Source organism: Papio anubis, chromosome 18 (assembly GCF_008728515.1).
Source record: "Papio anubis isolate 15944 chromosome 18, Panubis1.0, whole genome shotgun sequence".
Lineage (NCBI taxonomy): Eukaryota > Metazoa > Chordata > Mammalia > Primates > Cercopithecidae > Papio > Papio anubis.
In genome coordinates this window covers 23523041-23538804 of record NC_044993.1, presented here as the reverse complement: position 1 = coordinate 23538804, position 15764 = coordinate 23523041, and the positions used below count along the sequence as shown (strand labels likewise).

General features: G+C 46.2%; 1 protein-coding gene across 1 annotated transcript in view; it reads left to right on the top strand.

The window, feature by feature from the left end:
• The window catches only part of CDH5 (cadherin 5), a 38694-nt gene extending 27628 nt beyond the window's left edge, over positions 1–11066 (top strand). Inside the window, exons 8-12 of the mRNA XM_003916983.3 lie at positions 2429–2571; positions 4343–4467; positions 4808–4913; positions 6974–7219; positions 8926–11066. Coding sequence (XP_003917032.1) covers positions 2429–2571; positions 4343–4467; positions 4808–4913; positions 6974–7219; positions 8926–9443 — 1138 coding nt within the window. The 3' untranslated portion in view covers positions 9444–11066. The remainder of the gene's footprint in view (positions 1–2428; positions 2572–4342; positions 4468–4807; positions 4914–6973; positions 7220–8925) is intronic.
• Positions 11067–15764: the final 4698 nt, after the last annotated feature.

The following is a 15764-nucleotide window of genomic DNA, read 5'->3' as shown; positions in this document are numbered from 1 at the left end:
AGACCTTAGATATACATAAAAGTTGTTCCCTTGTTGCTTTTTTATTTGACATAATTTTTTGTCAACTCTCATTTTTTCTTTTGTGAAATTTAAAATTTTGTATCCAGGTTTTTTTAAAACATTAAAATTCTAATGTTTGTATATTATAAACATTAGTGTTTATATATTAATTTTGGTATAGCTAATCTTTCAAGGGTATTAAGTCTTCTTATTAAGGAGAAAATATGTTCTTACATTTTGGCCTCATCTCCTAAGTTTTAGGACTACTCTTTTCATGGCCATTCTATTCTAAATAGCCTGTAATTATAATTTTTGTTTCTCCTTTGATCCAAGAGTTTATTTAAGAGATTGACTTGGTTTCTTTATTTTCATTTATAAGTCATAGGGTATTTTTTTAGTTTTGCTTTAGCTTGTTCTGTGATGTGATACAATTGTATTTGTGTCCACTTCTTCCTAGAATATCTAAGTTTTGACTTTATGTATTTTAATTTTTCCACTCAGTTAACAAAGGCTTGCAACTATTTTACCTTCATTATGGCTTGTAACTTTTATCCGAATGTAATTGGCCAATTTGTTCTGCTTAAATATTTTGCCTTTAATTCTGTTTCCTGATGTTACATTTGTTAGTCCTGTTTTCATGTTATTCATATTCGCCTAATGCAAATTTTCCAACTTTTACTTTTAACTTTTTCAGGTCATTTGGCATTAAGTTGTCTCTTGAAAACAAGAATGCATTTGGCTTTGCTTTTTAATCTAAACTGAAATGCTTTGTGTTTAACCTATTTACATTTTTCATCATGATTGATATGTTTGCTCTTACTGCTTTTATCTTGTTTTACATTTCTCATTTATCAAACTTAATGGTTTTTTTCTTTTTCCCCAGCTTTGCTATACAGTCTATGTTTCTTTATTTTTTTTTTCTCCTAGATATTTGGATGAGGTGCCTCCATTTTTATTTCTACCAGTGAGATTTACTTCCATCTGCAAAATTTAAAATGTTTCCTTGGACCTATATTTTCCAGTTAAAACTATTATACATACACACACACCCATTGCTTTTCTATGTATGATAAACAAATCAATAGTTTGTTTTAATTCTTCCCATACCAAGTGTTTACCTTATATTGAGATGTTTAGTTAGATACAGTAAGTTTTCAAAAAAAAATTCAGGACACAAATATCTTAGTTCTTTGCCTTTTTTTGAATGGCGGGGACAGGTTCTTCCTCTGTCACCCAGGCTGGAGTGCAGTGGCACAACCATAGCTCACTACAGCCTTGAACATCTAGGCTCAAGCAACCCTCCCACCTCGGCCTCTGAGTATCTGGGACTACAGGCACACACCACCACACCAGGCTAATGTTTTTTTGTGGGTTTTTTTGTTTGTTTTTTTGTGGGTTTTTTTTTTTTTTTTTTTTTTTTTTTTTGGTGAGACAGGGTCTCACTCTATCACCTCGGCTGGTCTTGAACTCCTGGCCTCAAGCAAACCTCCAGCTTCAGCCCCTCCCAAAGCATTCAAATTATAGGTGTGAGCCACCACGCCCAACCTTGCCTTCTAATAACACCTAGATGCATTCATATAATCCTCAGATTATAAACACTTCCCTTCAAAAATACTGTCAATGTATTCTAGTATTTAATTTTGTGGGGGCATCTGAGGCAAATCTGATTTTTCTTTCTTCATAAGGAAATTATTTCTTTCTGTCTGGACTCTTTTCAATTTCTTCAGACAGCCTTGAAATTCGTACGTGTCATCAGGATATGCCTAAATATTGGATTTTTTTTTTCAATGATGCCTGATGTCAATGACACCTTATAATTTGTAGGCTCAAAACTTTCTTCAGATCAGGAAAGTTTTCTTTTCTTTTCTTTTCTTTTTTTTTTTTTTTTTTTTTTGTTATTTCTTCTGCTCTGTTTGTTCTGGGATTTTCCTCATTGGTAGCAACTATTATTCCTATATACACGAAACATATATATTTATCTTTCAATAGATTTTTCCTGATTTCTGAAATAACTTTTTAAATTTTTTATTTCACAAAGTTAATTTCTTTGTAATTACTTCATATTTCTTCCAGCTCTTTTTGTATTCCTTCCTGGCTCTTGCCCAATGATCTTTTCATTAATCACTAAAACAAGTCCCAGCTATGGTGTGATGTCACCTGTTCAGCTCTGAAAGTGCATCTGATGGTCTCAGGTACCACCTTCAGTCCAGTGATGGCAATGTAACTAAGATCAAAGATATTATCTTGTTATCCTGAATCCCTCTGTGTAGGTCCACTCTTGTCTGAGTGGCAGAGTGCAATGAGCAGTGAGAGAGGGGCATGGAGTGGGATGCAGGGGACAGATGCAGAAGGGCCTTGTCCATCATGCTGAGGAGTGTAGACTCAGCAAAGAACACTGGAAAGCCATGAAACTCTCTCCCCTGGGCAGATACTCCATCCGCAGGACCAGTGACAAGGGCCAGTTCTTCCGAGTCACAAAAAAGGGAGACATTTACAATGAGAAAGAACTGGACAGAGAAGTCTACCCCTGGTATAACCTGACTGTGGAGGCCAAAGAACTGGATTCCACTGGTGAGTGGCCGCATCTGCCAGGGCACCTGGGTTCTTTTCCTTTTCCTTCATTCTTCCAACTGGCATAATCAATCATTTGGGGTCTCGAGGGGTATTAGAAGTGCCTGCTGAAGCACCCGCTGATTGGGATGCTATAGAGCTTCCATGCCTAAGTGTGGTCCTTGAACCAGCAGTATCAACATCTCCTGAGACCTTGTTGGAAGTGCATCTCAAGCCTCACCCCCACACTGAATCAGAATCTCATGCATGTCACAGTTTGAAAAGCACTGTCATGAAACGGGCTGTGCAGATGTGTCTGTGACGAGAATCACCCAAGGCACCTATTAAGCATAAAGCTCTACTCCACCCTGCAGGTTCTGGTCCAGTGAGCCAGAGATGTGCATTTAACAAGGGTCCCATGATTCTTAGTATCATGGCTGTTTGGGAAATGTTCCTTCAGAGGGTGTTTATGCACCAGTTAATAGGTAGAATTCAAAATGTGAAGCAGCGTCCAACTTTGAGATTGTGAGGTTCTCCAGAAATTGTGTAATTTTTGCCAGCGGGAGGGGCAAGAGTTGGAGTTTTGCATCCTTTATCTATATGAGAAAATCACAATCACCCTCCAGGAGAATTATTAATACTCCACTTTACCCAGGAGCCCACTAGGCCAAGGATCCCTGGAGCCTGCCAGGCCCACCCAGACTCACTTCTGCTAACACAGCTGCTGCCCCAAACTGTAATGGACTCCTGCATGTTTGGCCAGATCAGTTTTTGCTTCTTTCTCCTCCACATAATCCCATTAATAGAATCTTTATACTCCAATTGTTTAAAATGTGGAAAATACAGAAAAAGAGAACAAAATACTCCTCCCACCAATGCCACCATGCAGAGACAGTTACTGTTAGCACATTCTTGTATTTTTGTTTTTTCTATACATATTTTTATACTTATATGAGATTGTAATGTTTGTGTAAGATAATATATTCCGCATTTTTACTTAACCTTATTCCAGAACCACTTTCTCATGGTGCTAATTTTTTTTTTAAGGGAGAGACAGGGTCTCACTCTGTTACCCAGGATGAAGTGCAGTGGCACAATCACAGCTCACTGCAGTCTCTAATTCCTGAGTTCAAATGATCCTTCCCACTCAGCCTCCTGAGTAGCTGGGACTACAGGCATGCACCACCTCACCCAGGAAATGTCTTAGTTTTTTGTAGAGATGGGGTCTCACCATGTTTCCCAGGCTTGTCTCCAACTCTGGGCCTCAAGCAATCCTCCCTTCTGGGCCTCTCAAAGTGTGAAATTACAGGGATGAGTCATAGCACCTGGCCTTAAAATATTTTTAATTATATTTTTAAGATGTAATTTACATAGGCATTGTCAGTGGCCATATATTTCATTCTTTTCCAGTGGCCTAATTTACTGACCAATCTTACTTAGGTTGTTTACCTTTTCAATTCTTTTATGATTAATTTATTATGTTTTAGGTATTTAATCAAATAATTAAATTTTTAATTTTAGAAATTTAATTACAATATTTTTAATGCACTTAGGTGGTTTACCTTTTTGATTCTCATAATCAAAGTAATACCTCAGTAAACCTTATGGATGAAGATTTAACACCTCCCCCTCCACCAAACTCCTTTCATCCGGAACACCATCCTGGGCCTCTGTTCCACAGCCTCCTCCTACAAAAAGTGGCCTCCATAGGGCAGCCCTCCTTCCACACATCTTCCACCCCCAGGGCCAGCATCAGCTGAGCCCATAATGGTGACAGTCTTCTCCCCTGCAGGAACCCCCACAGGAAAAGAATCCATTGTGCAAGTCCACATTGAAGTTTTGGATGAGAATGACAATGCCCCGGAGTTTGCCCAGCCCTACCAGCCCAAAGTGTGTGAGAATGCTGCCCATGGCCAGGTGAGTCTGGTTCAGGTGGGAGGGGAAGGCAGCACCACCCTGGGGCAGGCTGAGGGGCAGAACTGCTCAACAGAGTCAGCAAGAGTTCCCCTGTACAATAGCCTTGAGGAAAATAACATTATGCCCATTGTACAGGTAGAGAAACTGAGGCTCAGAGAGAATGTATGGGGAGTATATTGGCAGGGCAGGGGAGTAGAAAGAGTGGCTTTATGAAGAACTAAATAGGTGAGTGTTGCAGGTGGGAAACAGCCATGGTCAGGTCTAAACCCAAGGGCTCCATCGCTAAACTTCAGACCACCCCACCACCATCACTGACTATCTCCTGTCTTCCACACCCCAGCTGGTCCTGCAGATCTCCGCAATAGACAAGGACATAACACCACGAAATGTAAAGTTCAAATTCACCCTGAATACTGAGAACAACTTTACCCTCACGGATAATCACGGTAGGCATCAAAGTAATCAGTTCAGACATGCGTGTAGTGCCAGCTACTCAGAAGGCTGAGGCAGGAAGACCACTTGAGCTCAGGAGTTTGAGGCTGCAGTGAGCTATGATCATATCACTGCACTCCAGCCTGGGCAATGGAGCGAGACCCCGTCTCCAAAAAAGAACAAATGCAGTCAGTTGGCACTAACAGGGTCGGGGTGAGGTTGAGTCTTGAGGCACCAAGGTCAAAGACCAGGCCAGCAAATTGAGGGCAGGCTCCCACTGGGATTTTCAAATCATTAGATATTTTGTACAATTCCTGCCACGTACATTGTACAATTGGTCTGTGCAATGATCAGAGATACTCCATCCAAACTCCCAAGTCCACATCGCCTGCAAGGAGCCAGCAAGGAGTACAGAACAGATGTGGGGATGCAGGCAGTCAGCTCCGTTGAAGAACTAGCCAAGGAGTCCCCTCCCACACTGGAGGCTCTCTGCATCAGCAAAACTGCAAATTAAACATGGAACTTTGAGGTCACTCCCAAAGAGTCAAAACTGGAAATATGAAGTCCTAAATCCCAAGGATACAGTGAGCTTTGTTTTAATTCAGCTACAATGACTACTCACGATTAGCAGGGTGGCCGTGTGATGTCATTAGCAGCCAATCGGAGCTTCTGAGGCGCAGGTGCCGACTTGAATGATGATGCTGAGTTGACTTCATTCCAGCCACAAGTAGGCAAGCTTCCACGGCCTCTGAAATTTCCTCAGAAAAATAGAGAAAATTCCCCTTGGGTTCAAGCAGAGTGATCCTTCACCCAGCATGGGATGGAATTCTTGCCTGTCCCTAATGGGCAAAACTATGGTGGATGAGGATGGCTGTATTGCAGCAGCCCATTGCTACCTTTGAGGAAGATTGGGGAGTGGGGTCCCTGAGAGTTGGAGGCAGACTTGAGGGATCAGCCACAGACCAGTCCTTAAGGAGACTCCTGTGGGATGGAGAAGGTGGCCCTGATGTGTTGACAAGTCAATGACAGACTATTCAACACCCAGCTGTCATTAGAATTAAATAATGTGGCAAAAATGTCACCCCCTCCCCAATGTCCACCTCAGTCCCATCTCAGAGTAGGGATCTGCAATACAGTAGAAAGATTCAGTGCCACCCCAAAGACACCCATTTACAATAGGAGGCAAGCCTGTATGAATAATGAAATATAGTTGGCTTTCATTCAAAATCTAAAAGATGGATTCCTGGGCTTTTCAATCCAGTGTGTGAAGCCTGTGTAGCTATGTAAATCCTGGAGCAGAGAGTCCCTGGATCCTTCTCTGATCATTGACATTACAACCTCCAGAGACCCTGCAAAAGGCAGATTATCTGGCCTCTGCCCAGAACCACTGAATAAGATGTGTGTGTGATCATAGGGGTCTGAAAATCAGCGTGTTTTAAAAGCTCCCTGGGGGATTCTTGGGTACAGGAAATCACTGATTGGATCTGGGAAGGTGGGCGAGGCCAATATTTGGACAAAAGCATTTCCCAGTTCCAAACTGCCGCGGAAACCCACAATTCTATATGTAATCATTTTCTCTGTGCCCCGAAGGACATGCCCATTGTTTTCAACAATGTAACAATGGATTTTCAGAGATAGCTGAAGCTGCCTTAGAAGTTAACCTAATGCTAAAAGACTTTTTAAAACTTTATTTTTCCCCATTGCTTGTCAAAGCTTGAAACAGTGCATTCATTAATAGAGCTGAAAGAGAAACCCTCCTGATACTGGAGTGGGGTTAGAGAAGAGGAAGGGGACAGGCATCAGTTGCTCACAAATACAGAAAGCAAAGGATTTTACCTTCTTTCACCAAGGCATTCTTGGAGATTGGGTCAAAGCAGCTGCCCCAAAATATCCCCTCTATGGAGGAACAGGCCTGCACTCAGATGGCTGAAACAAGAGGTGCTGGGTGCAAAGGGCAGAAAAGCAGCCCAGGCAGCACGCGGGCTGGTGCAGTCAGGGAAGGCTTCCTGGAGGAGCCAAGTTTCCCCATCTGTGCAGATGGCAAAGCCCGACTCCGAGGCCTTGGTGTTTCCAGATAACACGGCCAACATCACAGTCAAGTATGGGCAGTTTGACCGGGAGCATACCAAGGTCCACTTCCTACCCGTGGTCATCTCAGACAATGGCATGCCAAGCCGAACGGGCACCAGCACACTGACCGTGGCCGTGTGCAAGTGCAACGAGCAGGGCGAGTTCACCTTCTGCGAGGATATGGCCGCCCAGGTGGGCGTGAGCATCCAGGCAGTGGTAGCCATCTTACTCTCTATCCTCACCATCACAGGTCAGTGCTGGGCAGTGGGTGGAAGGGGATGGAAGGTGTTGTGGGGAGGGGAAGCTTCACAGGAGAAGTAGAGGCCAGGGGTTCAGGCCCAACCCTGCCTCCGATCTGCAATGCAGCCCTTGGCCAGTTCATGTGCAGGATATAGGATGTGAGCTCCATCCACCTGGGTGCTCACGGTGGGGGATGAGCCAGGGAGGAGGAGGGGCCAGGCTCAGGACTCCTCCCCCACTCATCAGGCCAGTATCACTTTAAAATAACTTATACATAACAGTCACTCCTTCCACTTAGATGTTTTCAGCATTTACTGTGTGCCAGGCATTGTTCTGGGCATGTATTTACATGAAACCTATTTTTGAAAAAGGAAAGAGAATCCAGTTCTAAAATGGAAAGTTTAAAAACTTCTAATTTAGATTGTCTCCACGTGCTTTCTTTCTTTTTATAGAATTCCTCCGGCCTTGATACTTGATACTTTTTTCTTGTTTGGGCCTTGGAAATTTTAGGAGCATTGTAGGCCTTAGTTTGGATTCCCCAGGGAGCAACCCTGGGATGAGGATTGGGGTGGAAGTGGTTTATTTGGGAGGTGGTTTATTTCCCTGGATACCTCCTAAGGCAGAGGGGGAGTGAAGCTGGGAAGGGAGGCGGCCAGTGAAGGTGGAATGTTCCCATGATGAGGAACTGGAGCCTCCTCCCACAAGGGTGCTGGGAGGCAGCGTGGGGCCACCCCCCAGCCTCTTCCCATGGGGGGAGAGGAGTGATGTACTGTATCCTGCATTTCACTCGCCATGAGATGAGGCAGGGGCTGATCCTCCAGAGGAAGCCCTCAGGTGATTGGAGATCGCCCTGGAACTCAAGGCAAGGCCTGGATACAGCCACAGGGCACCTGCAATATGGACTCCAGGCCTCTCCTGCCTGTAGCTCCCCTGAGAGCGCCCTCGATATGCCCCCCTTCTGGGGCTTCTCCAGCAGAGATTTCTTCTTTATTAATAATTAATGATGATGATGGCATCCCCACCACAAATAGAACTGTATTTAACCTCGCAACCATCTTCCCAAATATAAACAGAGCAGGAAAGTCATCATTTCCGTTTTACAGACAGGGAAACTGAGGCTGTGGGGCAGGGCTGCCTCCCAGGGCATCCCAGCTTTACTTATGTATGTAGTAGTTTGTTCAGTAACTCAAAGCTAGAAGGCCTGAGCCTCATTTTAGAAACTCTCTGCACTTTACGGTCCACCCCTCCTGAGGGATCCAAGACCCTCACATAGCCACACCCCTCGGAGATTCCCACAGGCCGGACATCCGCACCTGCCCATGGGTGTGGGGGAAAGGCAGGGATGGGAGTGTCGGGGGAGGTGGGGATGGGGGTGCGGGGGCACGGCGGGGACGGGGTGTGGGGGAATGGCGGGGATGGGTATGTGGGGGAACGGTGGGGAGGGGGTTTCAGGGGAAGTAGGGGGCCAGGGATAGGGATGCAGGGGAAGGGGGGGCCAAAGGGATGGGAATGCAGGGGGGACGCGAGGGAGTTGCGGGGGGCGGTGAGGATGCGATGTTGGGGGGCGGCTGGGATGGGGGCGTGAGAGGGCAGCGGGGATGGGGGCACGATGGGCGGTGGGGATGGGGTCGAGGGGGCGGGGCAGGGATGGGGACATGGGGGGCCGCCCTGGCCCCCAGCCTTGTCTGACTCTGCCTCTCGGCTCGCTGGCCACAGTGATCGCCCTGCTCATCTTCCTGCGGCGGCGGCTCCGGAAGCAGGCCCGGGCGCACGGCAAGAGCGTGCCGGAGATCCATGAGCAGCTGGTCACCTACGACGAGGAAGGCGGCGGCGAGATGGACACCACCAGCTACGACGTGTCAGTGCTCAACTCGGTGCGCCGCGGTGGGGCCAAGCCCCCACGGCCGGCGCTGGACGCCCGGCCATCCCTCTACGCGCAGGTGCAGAAGCCGCCGCGGCACGCGCCGGGGGCACACGGCGGGCCCGGGGAGATGGCAGCCATGATCGAGGTGAAGAAGGACGAGGCAGACCACGACGGCGATGGCCCCCCCTACGACACGCTGCACATCTACGGCTACGAGGGCTCGGAGTCCATAGCCGAGTCCCTCAGCTCCCTGGGCACCGACTCGTCCGACTCTGACGTAGATTACGACTTCCTTAACGACTGGGGACCCAGGTTTAAGATGCTGGCTGAGCTGTACGGCTCGGACCCCCGGGAGGAGCTGCTGTATTAGGTGGCCGAGGCCACTCTGGGCCTGGGGGCCCAAACCCCCTGCAGCCCAGGCCAGTCAGACGCTAGGCACCACAGCCTCCAAAAATGGCACTGACTCCCCAGTCCAGCACCCCTTCCTCCTGGGTCCCAGAGACCTCATCAGCCTTGGGATAGCAAACTCCAGGTTCCTGAAATATCCGGGAACATATGTCAGTGGTGACTACTCTCAAATGCTGGCAAATCCAGGCTAGTGTTCTGTCTGGGCTCAGACATCCACATAACCCTGTCACCCACAGACCGCTGTCTAACTCAAAGACTTCCTCTGGCTCCCCAAGGCTGCAAAGCAAAACAGCCTGTGTTCAACTGCTGGAGGGTCTTTTTCTAGGGTCCCTGAATGCCGTGGTGAGGCTGGTGAGGTCCTGGTCCCTATCTGCCTGGAGGCAAAGGCCTGGACGGCTTGACTTGTGGGGCAGGATTCTCCGCAGCCCATTCCCAAGGGAGACTGTGACCGTCCATCATGCCCTCTCTCAAGAGCCCTGGCCCTGCTCCAACTCCTTCATACTCCACTCCAAGTGCCCCACCACTCCCCAGCCCCTCTCCAGGCCTGCCAAGAGGGAAGAAGGGGCCCCATGGCAGCTCCTGACATTGGGTCCTGAAGTGACCTCACTGGCCTGCCATGCCAGTAACTGTGCTGTACTGAGCACTGAACCACATTCAGGGAAATGGCTTGTTGAACTTCGAAGCAACTGTGAATTCATCCTGGAGGGGCGGTGGAGATCAAGAGAGACAGATCACAGGGTGAGGACCACCTCCACACCCATCCCCTCTGGAGAAGGCCTGGAAAAGCTGAGACCTTGCTTTGAGACTCCTCAGCACCCCTCCAGTTTTGCCTGAGAAGGGGCAGATATTCCCAGAGCAGACAGCTCTCCCCTTCTCTGCCTCACCTAGTCGCCAATCCATGCCCTCTTTCTTTTCTCTGTCTACTCCTTATCCCTTGGTTTAGAGGAACCCAAGATGTGGCCTTTAGCAAGACTGGCCAATGTCCAAACCCACTTGTGACTGCATGACAGAGCCCAGCCATGTGCCTTTACACTTCGCTGTTGTCACATCTCAGGGAATCGAACCTCAGGCGCACCTTGCAGAAGGCAAGGCCTTGCCCTGCCCAACCTCTGTGATCAACCGAGCATCTTCCACTGGAACGTTTCACTGCAAACACACCTTGGAGAAGTGGCATCAGTCAACAGAGACAAGCAGGGAAGGAGACATCCAGCTCACCCTTCATCATGGACTGAGGTTCCCACTCTGGGCAAAGCCCCTCACACTGCAAGGGATTGTAGATAACACTGACTTTTTTGTTTTAACCAATAACTAGTTTCTTATAATGATTTTTTTACTAATGATACTTACAAGTTTCTAGCTCTCACAGATATATAGAATAAGGGTTTTTGCATAATAAGCAGGTTGCTATTTAGGTTAACAATATTACTTCCGGTTTTTTAGTTGGAAAAACAATTCCTGTAACCTTCTATTTTCTATAATTGTAGTAATTGCTCTACAGATTATGACTATATATTGGCCACACTGGTGCATGACAAGTACTGTATTTTTTTATACCTAAATAAAGAAAAATCTTCAGCCTGGGCAACATAGGGAGACCCTATCTCTACCAAAAAAAAAAAAAAAACTAATTAGCCAGGCATGGTGGCATGCATCTGCAGTCCCAGCTACTTGGGATGCTGAGATAGGAGGATCACTTCAGCCTGGAAGGTCAAGGCTTCAGTGAGCTCTGAACACACCACTACACTCCAGCCTGGGTAACAGAGTGAGATCCTGTCTCAAAAAAAGGGAAAGAAAACCTTTGAGATTCTTCCATTTCTAGAGCTGATCGAGCACTTGTGAAACACACACACATGCACAAACATATAAACATGCATACAAGCATGCACATGCACACACAAATACACATACATACACATATGCACACACACCATCATCATCAGAGGAACCTACAGAAGAGGGAACATTTGTAGATTCCTAGGAATATGCCAAAGCTTTTCAAAGCCTTCTATGGAGAGCTCATTCCTCAACTTTTCCTTTTAAAATTTTTGTTAGCTTCTTATTGGCCCCAGCCATTATCACTGCCTCAGCCAGCTGCAATGTTAAACAATTGCCACTGATTACTTTCAACAAATAACCTCAGAGAAAAGGCTGTGTGCATTGAATGGGCACCAAGTCAGGTCAAATGAACACAGCCTTGCAAGTGGAGTCTCTTCCAGGGAACTACCAGACAAGTTGAATAATGACAGTTATCTGGGAATTGGACTTTGCAGAAGCTCCAACCCTGTTCTGATCTTTCTGTTTGTCTTTAGGCTGCTGATTTCCACCATGATTATGAAACCACTGGGTTTCAAGGCTACCACAGGTCTCAGGAGAAGGGGATGGGACTAGGGCAAGTTAAAATGCCATCAAGCTCTGCCAGATGTGGTGGCTCATGCCTGTAATCCCAACACTTTAGGAGGATGAGGAGGGAGGATTACTTGAATATAAGAGTTTGAGATCAGCCTGGGCAACATAGTGAGACCCAGTCTCTATTAAAAAAAAAAAAAAAAAAAAGGACAATGCCATCAAGCTCACTGTTCTTACCAATATTTACCTGTTTAAAAAAAAAATAGGTACACCTTGGATTGTTGCAAGTTTTTGATTAGTTTTCAGAGTTCTCAAAAAGTTGGTTTTGACAATTTTGGCCAGTATTCTCATTGCTTTTCTCGGGGAGAAGTGCTCCTTACTCAGTCATTCCTGCCAATGCTACCCTTTCCAACTGGTTTTTGAGCTGTTTTCCCACCTGTCTGAAGTACCTGCTCCCTGAACTCATGGTTGTCCAATCCCTGGAGCCCATGAAATCTGTTCACTACTTCCTTCTCCAAGAAGCCTCCCCATCCCCAAGACACCTCCAGATAGGACAATTTCTGTCCCTCCAACCTTCAAGGGGGCCTGGCTCTGAGCTCTTGGCCACCCTGGTCACCTCCTCTGCTTGGAACCTGTTTACCCTAAGGTAGGAAGAGTGATCTTCGTAGTGGAGGAGGGCCTGCCTCTGAATTTGTACATTTTATCATACCCCAAACCCAGTGGCCCTGGAATCTTCTGACCACACTGCACATGCCTGCTCCAGCCAACGCTAGGTCCCAAGCCTACCGAAAGTGGGCAAGGGGAGCAGAGGCTCAGAGCCCTTCCCCTTCCCCAGGCCAAACCTCTGAAGCTAGCATGACCATCCTCATTTCACAGATGGCCAAGGTGAGACCCAGAGGGGGATGAGATGTGGCCAAAGCCACACAGGCAAGTTAGGGACAGAGTTGGGCCTAGACACTCTCCCATCCTGTAACCCACCCTCAACCATTGCCTCATGGGTCCCAGGAGAATGCGAATCTACAGACTTCCCAGACCTGGGGGGCTAGAGGCTGAACCAAGGAGTATCATCCGTGCCCATTCGGTTGGTCATGGGAAATGACCACTAGAGGGTGCGCTGTGTCAATAAATGCTCAGCCAGGGCTAGTGTCTGTGAGCTCCACTGCCGGGCATCCTGGCAATCAACGGACCGCAGGTTCTGGGGGTCCTGGACCTTGACAGAGAACGTGGTCTGGCCCCACAACCTGCCTGGGCTCTTGCTACACTCCCTCTTCGCACCGGGGTCTGATCGGGTAGAAAGAGCCACAGTCCTAGCCCCCACCTTCCCGAAGGAACAGGGTACCTGCTGTCTCCAGCAGCCCAGCCAGCACCAAGAATCTCAGCTCTCCGAGAGCTGCTGGCCTTGGCCGCCAGACCTTTGGATTTATGAGGGTCACAGTGCACCACACCATCCCTCCCTGCCCCAGGTGGCCCTGCTGCAGTGTCCACGCCCAGTCCTCCTGCTCGGCCCCGCCCTGCTTTCACCAAGCCAATCCTGGAAGGTTGATTCTGGGCCAGGAACGTAGCTGCAGTCCCTGAGCGCCCTGGTTCCAGGCGCCTCCCAGGTCAAGAATCCTTCGAATAAATCCTACTGTCTTCAAGGTGACTAGCAGATGTTCCCAATCAAAACCTCAGACCATGGAGCAATTACCCTTCTAGGGATTGCTAAGGACCTCCTAGGGACCTAAGATGCACAGGGTGTATCTGCCTCAGTAAGTTCAGTGTTATTTATAAGCAAAAGATTCGAAACAATATAAATGTCCAACAATAAGAGATTGGTTAGGTAAATGATGGCAAATCCACAAAACCCTACCGGGCAACCGTTAAAAGTCATGTTGGGAAGTGGTGATCTTGAGCTAAATTCAAGGTCAAGGCTAAAAGCAAAACTCAATGAATTATTTACAGTCAGATCTCAATTTTTTGTAGTAGATATCCATCTTCAGGTTATGAAATTATGAAAAATTATTTTCTTCTTTATTCTGTTTTCCAAATTTTCTGCAAGCAGTATATATTATTTTTGTAATCAGAAAAAATGTTATCTTAATGTTGATTTCTAAGCACTTTTTGTAACTGGAAAACAGTGAACTGATAAGCAAAATTTATCCCCAAATGTCATTTTTTTAAACACTAAAAGTTTGTTTTTTAAAAAAGTTTTGAGTTCACTATTAATGCAACAGAGACTTTTAAGAATTACCAGCCTGATTAACATAGTGAAACCCTGTCTCTACCAAAACTACAAAAATTAGCCAGGCATGGTGGCAGCTGCCTACAATCCCAGCTACTTGGGAGGCTGAGGCAGGAGAATCGCTTGAATCTCAGAGGCAGAGGTTGCAGTGAACCAAGATCACACCACTGCACTCCAGCCTGGGTGACAGAGTGAGGCTCAGCCAAAAAAAAAAAAGAAAAGAAAAGAAAAAAAAAGAATTAACTGAATTGCTTTTGAAGTCATCACCCTTGAATCCAGAAAATATATATGTTGTTAGAGGGTTGATTAATTTTGTTTGTTTGTTTGTTTGCTTACTTCTGAAAGCATTTCTTTGAACTTGGTCGGTGGGAGTCTAATCCTGTTAACCTTTGGAGTTCTTTAACAGCAAATTTCCAGCCACTTTCTGGATCAGAGCAGTTACAGTCTATGAGATGGGGGAAACCCGGTTTTCCAGCCAAGTGACTTCCATAGAATTCTGCAATGCATGGAAATATCCAATATTTCTCTTCCTCACAGATAAGAGAAACAGCTGAGGCCTATTTCTCTCAGTCCATCCAGGGGTTATCCGGGATGTTCAGGAAATCTGTGTATGCCCCAACACTTAGGAAGACTTCACAAAACTTTGCAATGTGCTCTTGTAGCTTAGGGCATAGAAAGCACAGTTGTCTTATAATATTCCTGTATAATGGTTGCTGAGGGGATGTTTAATGTTGTTACACAGGAAGCTGTGCTGAACAAGGGTCTTTTGTTTTCAGATCGGACTCTGGGCAGGAAGTGAATCTTAACAGGGAAGGAAGCAACAAAACTCTACCTTTGGCTTTTGCTGGCCGAGCAAGGAAAGTCCTATAGACACAGGGCATTGCACAGGAACTAAAACAGCCCTCCTTGGAGCACTACATAAAGCAGCCAATATTTTGAAAAGCATAGGGAAGAGTGAAGTCATCCGGGGCATTTGCAGGCACAACACTAAGAACTTGGTGACAACAGCACTGAAGCAAAACACCAGCATGTACTGGGCAGGGCTTGAGAGATAAGACAGGACATCTGTAGCTAAACATGGTGGAGTCCATTTCCTGGGCTTTCTGGAGCTATGCAGGGTGATAGGCTCATCCTGGCTTGCCCAAGACTCTCCTCATTTTAGTACTAAAAGTCCGTGTCCTGGGAAACTCCTCAGTCCCAGGCCAGGTGGTTCAGAGTCAGCAGTCCTGGATGAGTCAGTGCTCTCCTACAAGCAGAGTTATGTTTCTTAATCTCCCTGAGTCACAATTTTCTCATTTGTAAATAAAATAGGGTAATATAATGCCTACTCTGAGTTTTTGTGAAATTCAAAAGAAATAAATCTTGAAAAGGTAATAGAACCAAATTTGGCACATAGTAATTATTCAATGTTAACAGGAAGGAAGGAAGGGAAGGAGGAAGAAAATGTTAAAAGATCATTTTTTAAGGTAAAAATCATAACTCTTTAGTCATATAAAATGAATATGTATCAAAGATTTTATTTTTAACTCATTAGTTTATGATAGAAGCAGTCAAATGTTACAACCCATTGCAAGGAGTATTCAGAGAATCCCACAGTAAAGCCAATAAGGAATGCTGAAATCAACTTACATACAGAAATAAAACTGGTCTATCTACAGGGTAAAGATAGACTGCATGTCATTGGACACAATCATTTGTACTCCCATGGGCAAGAAT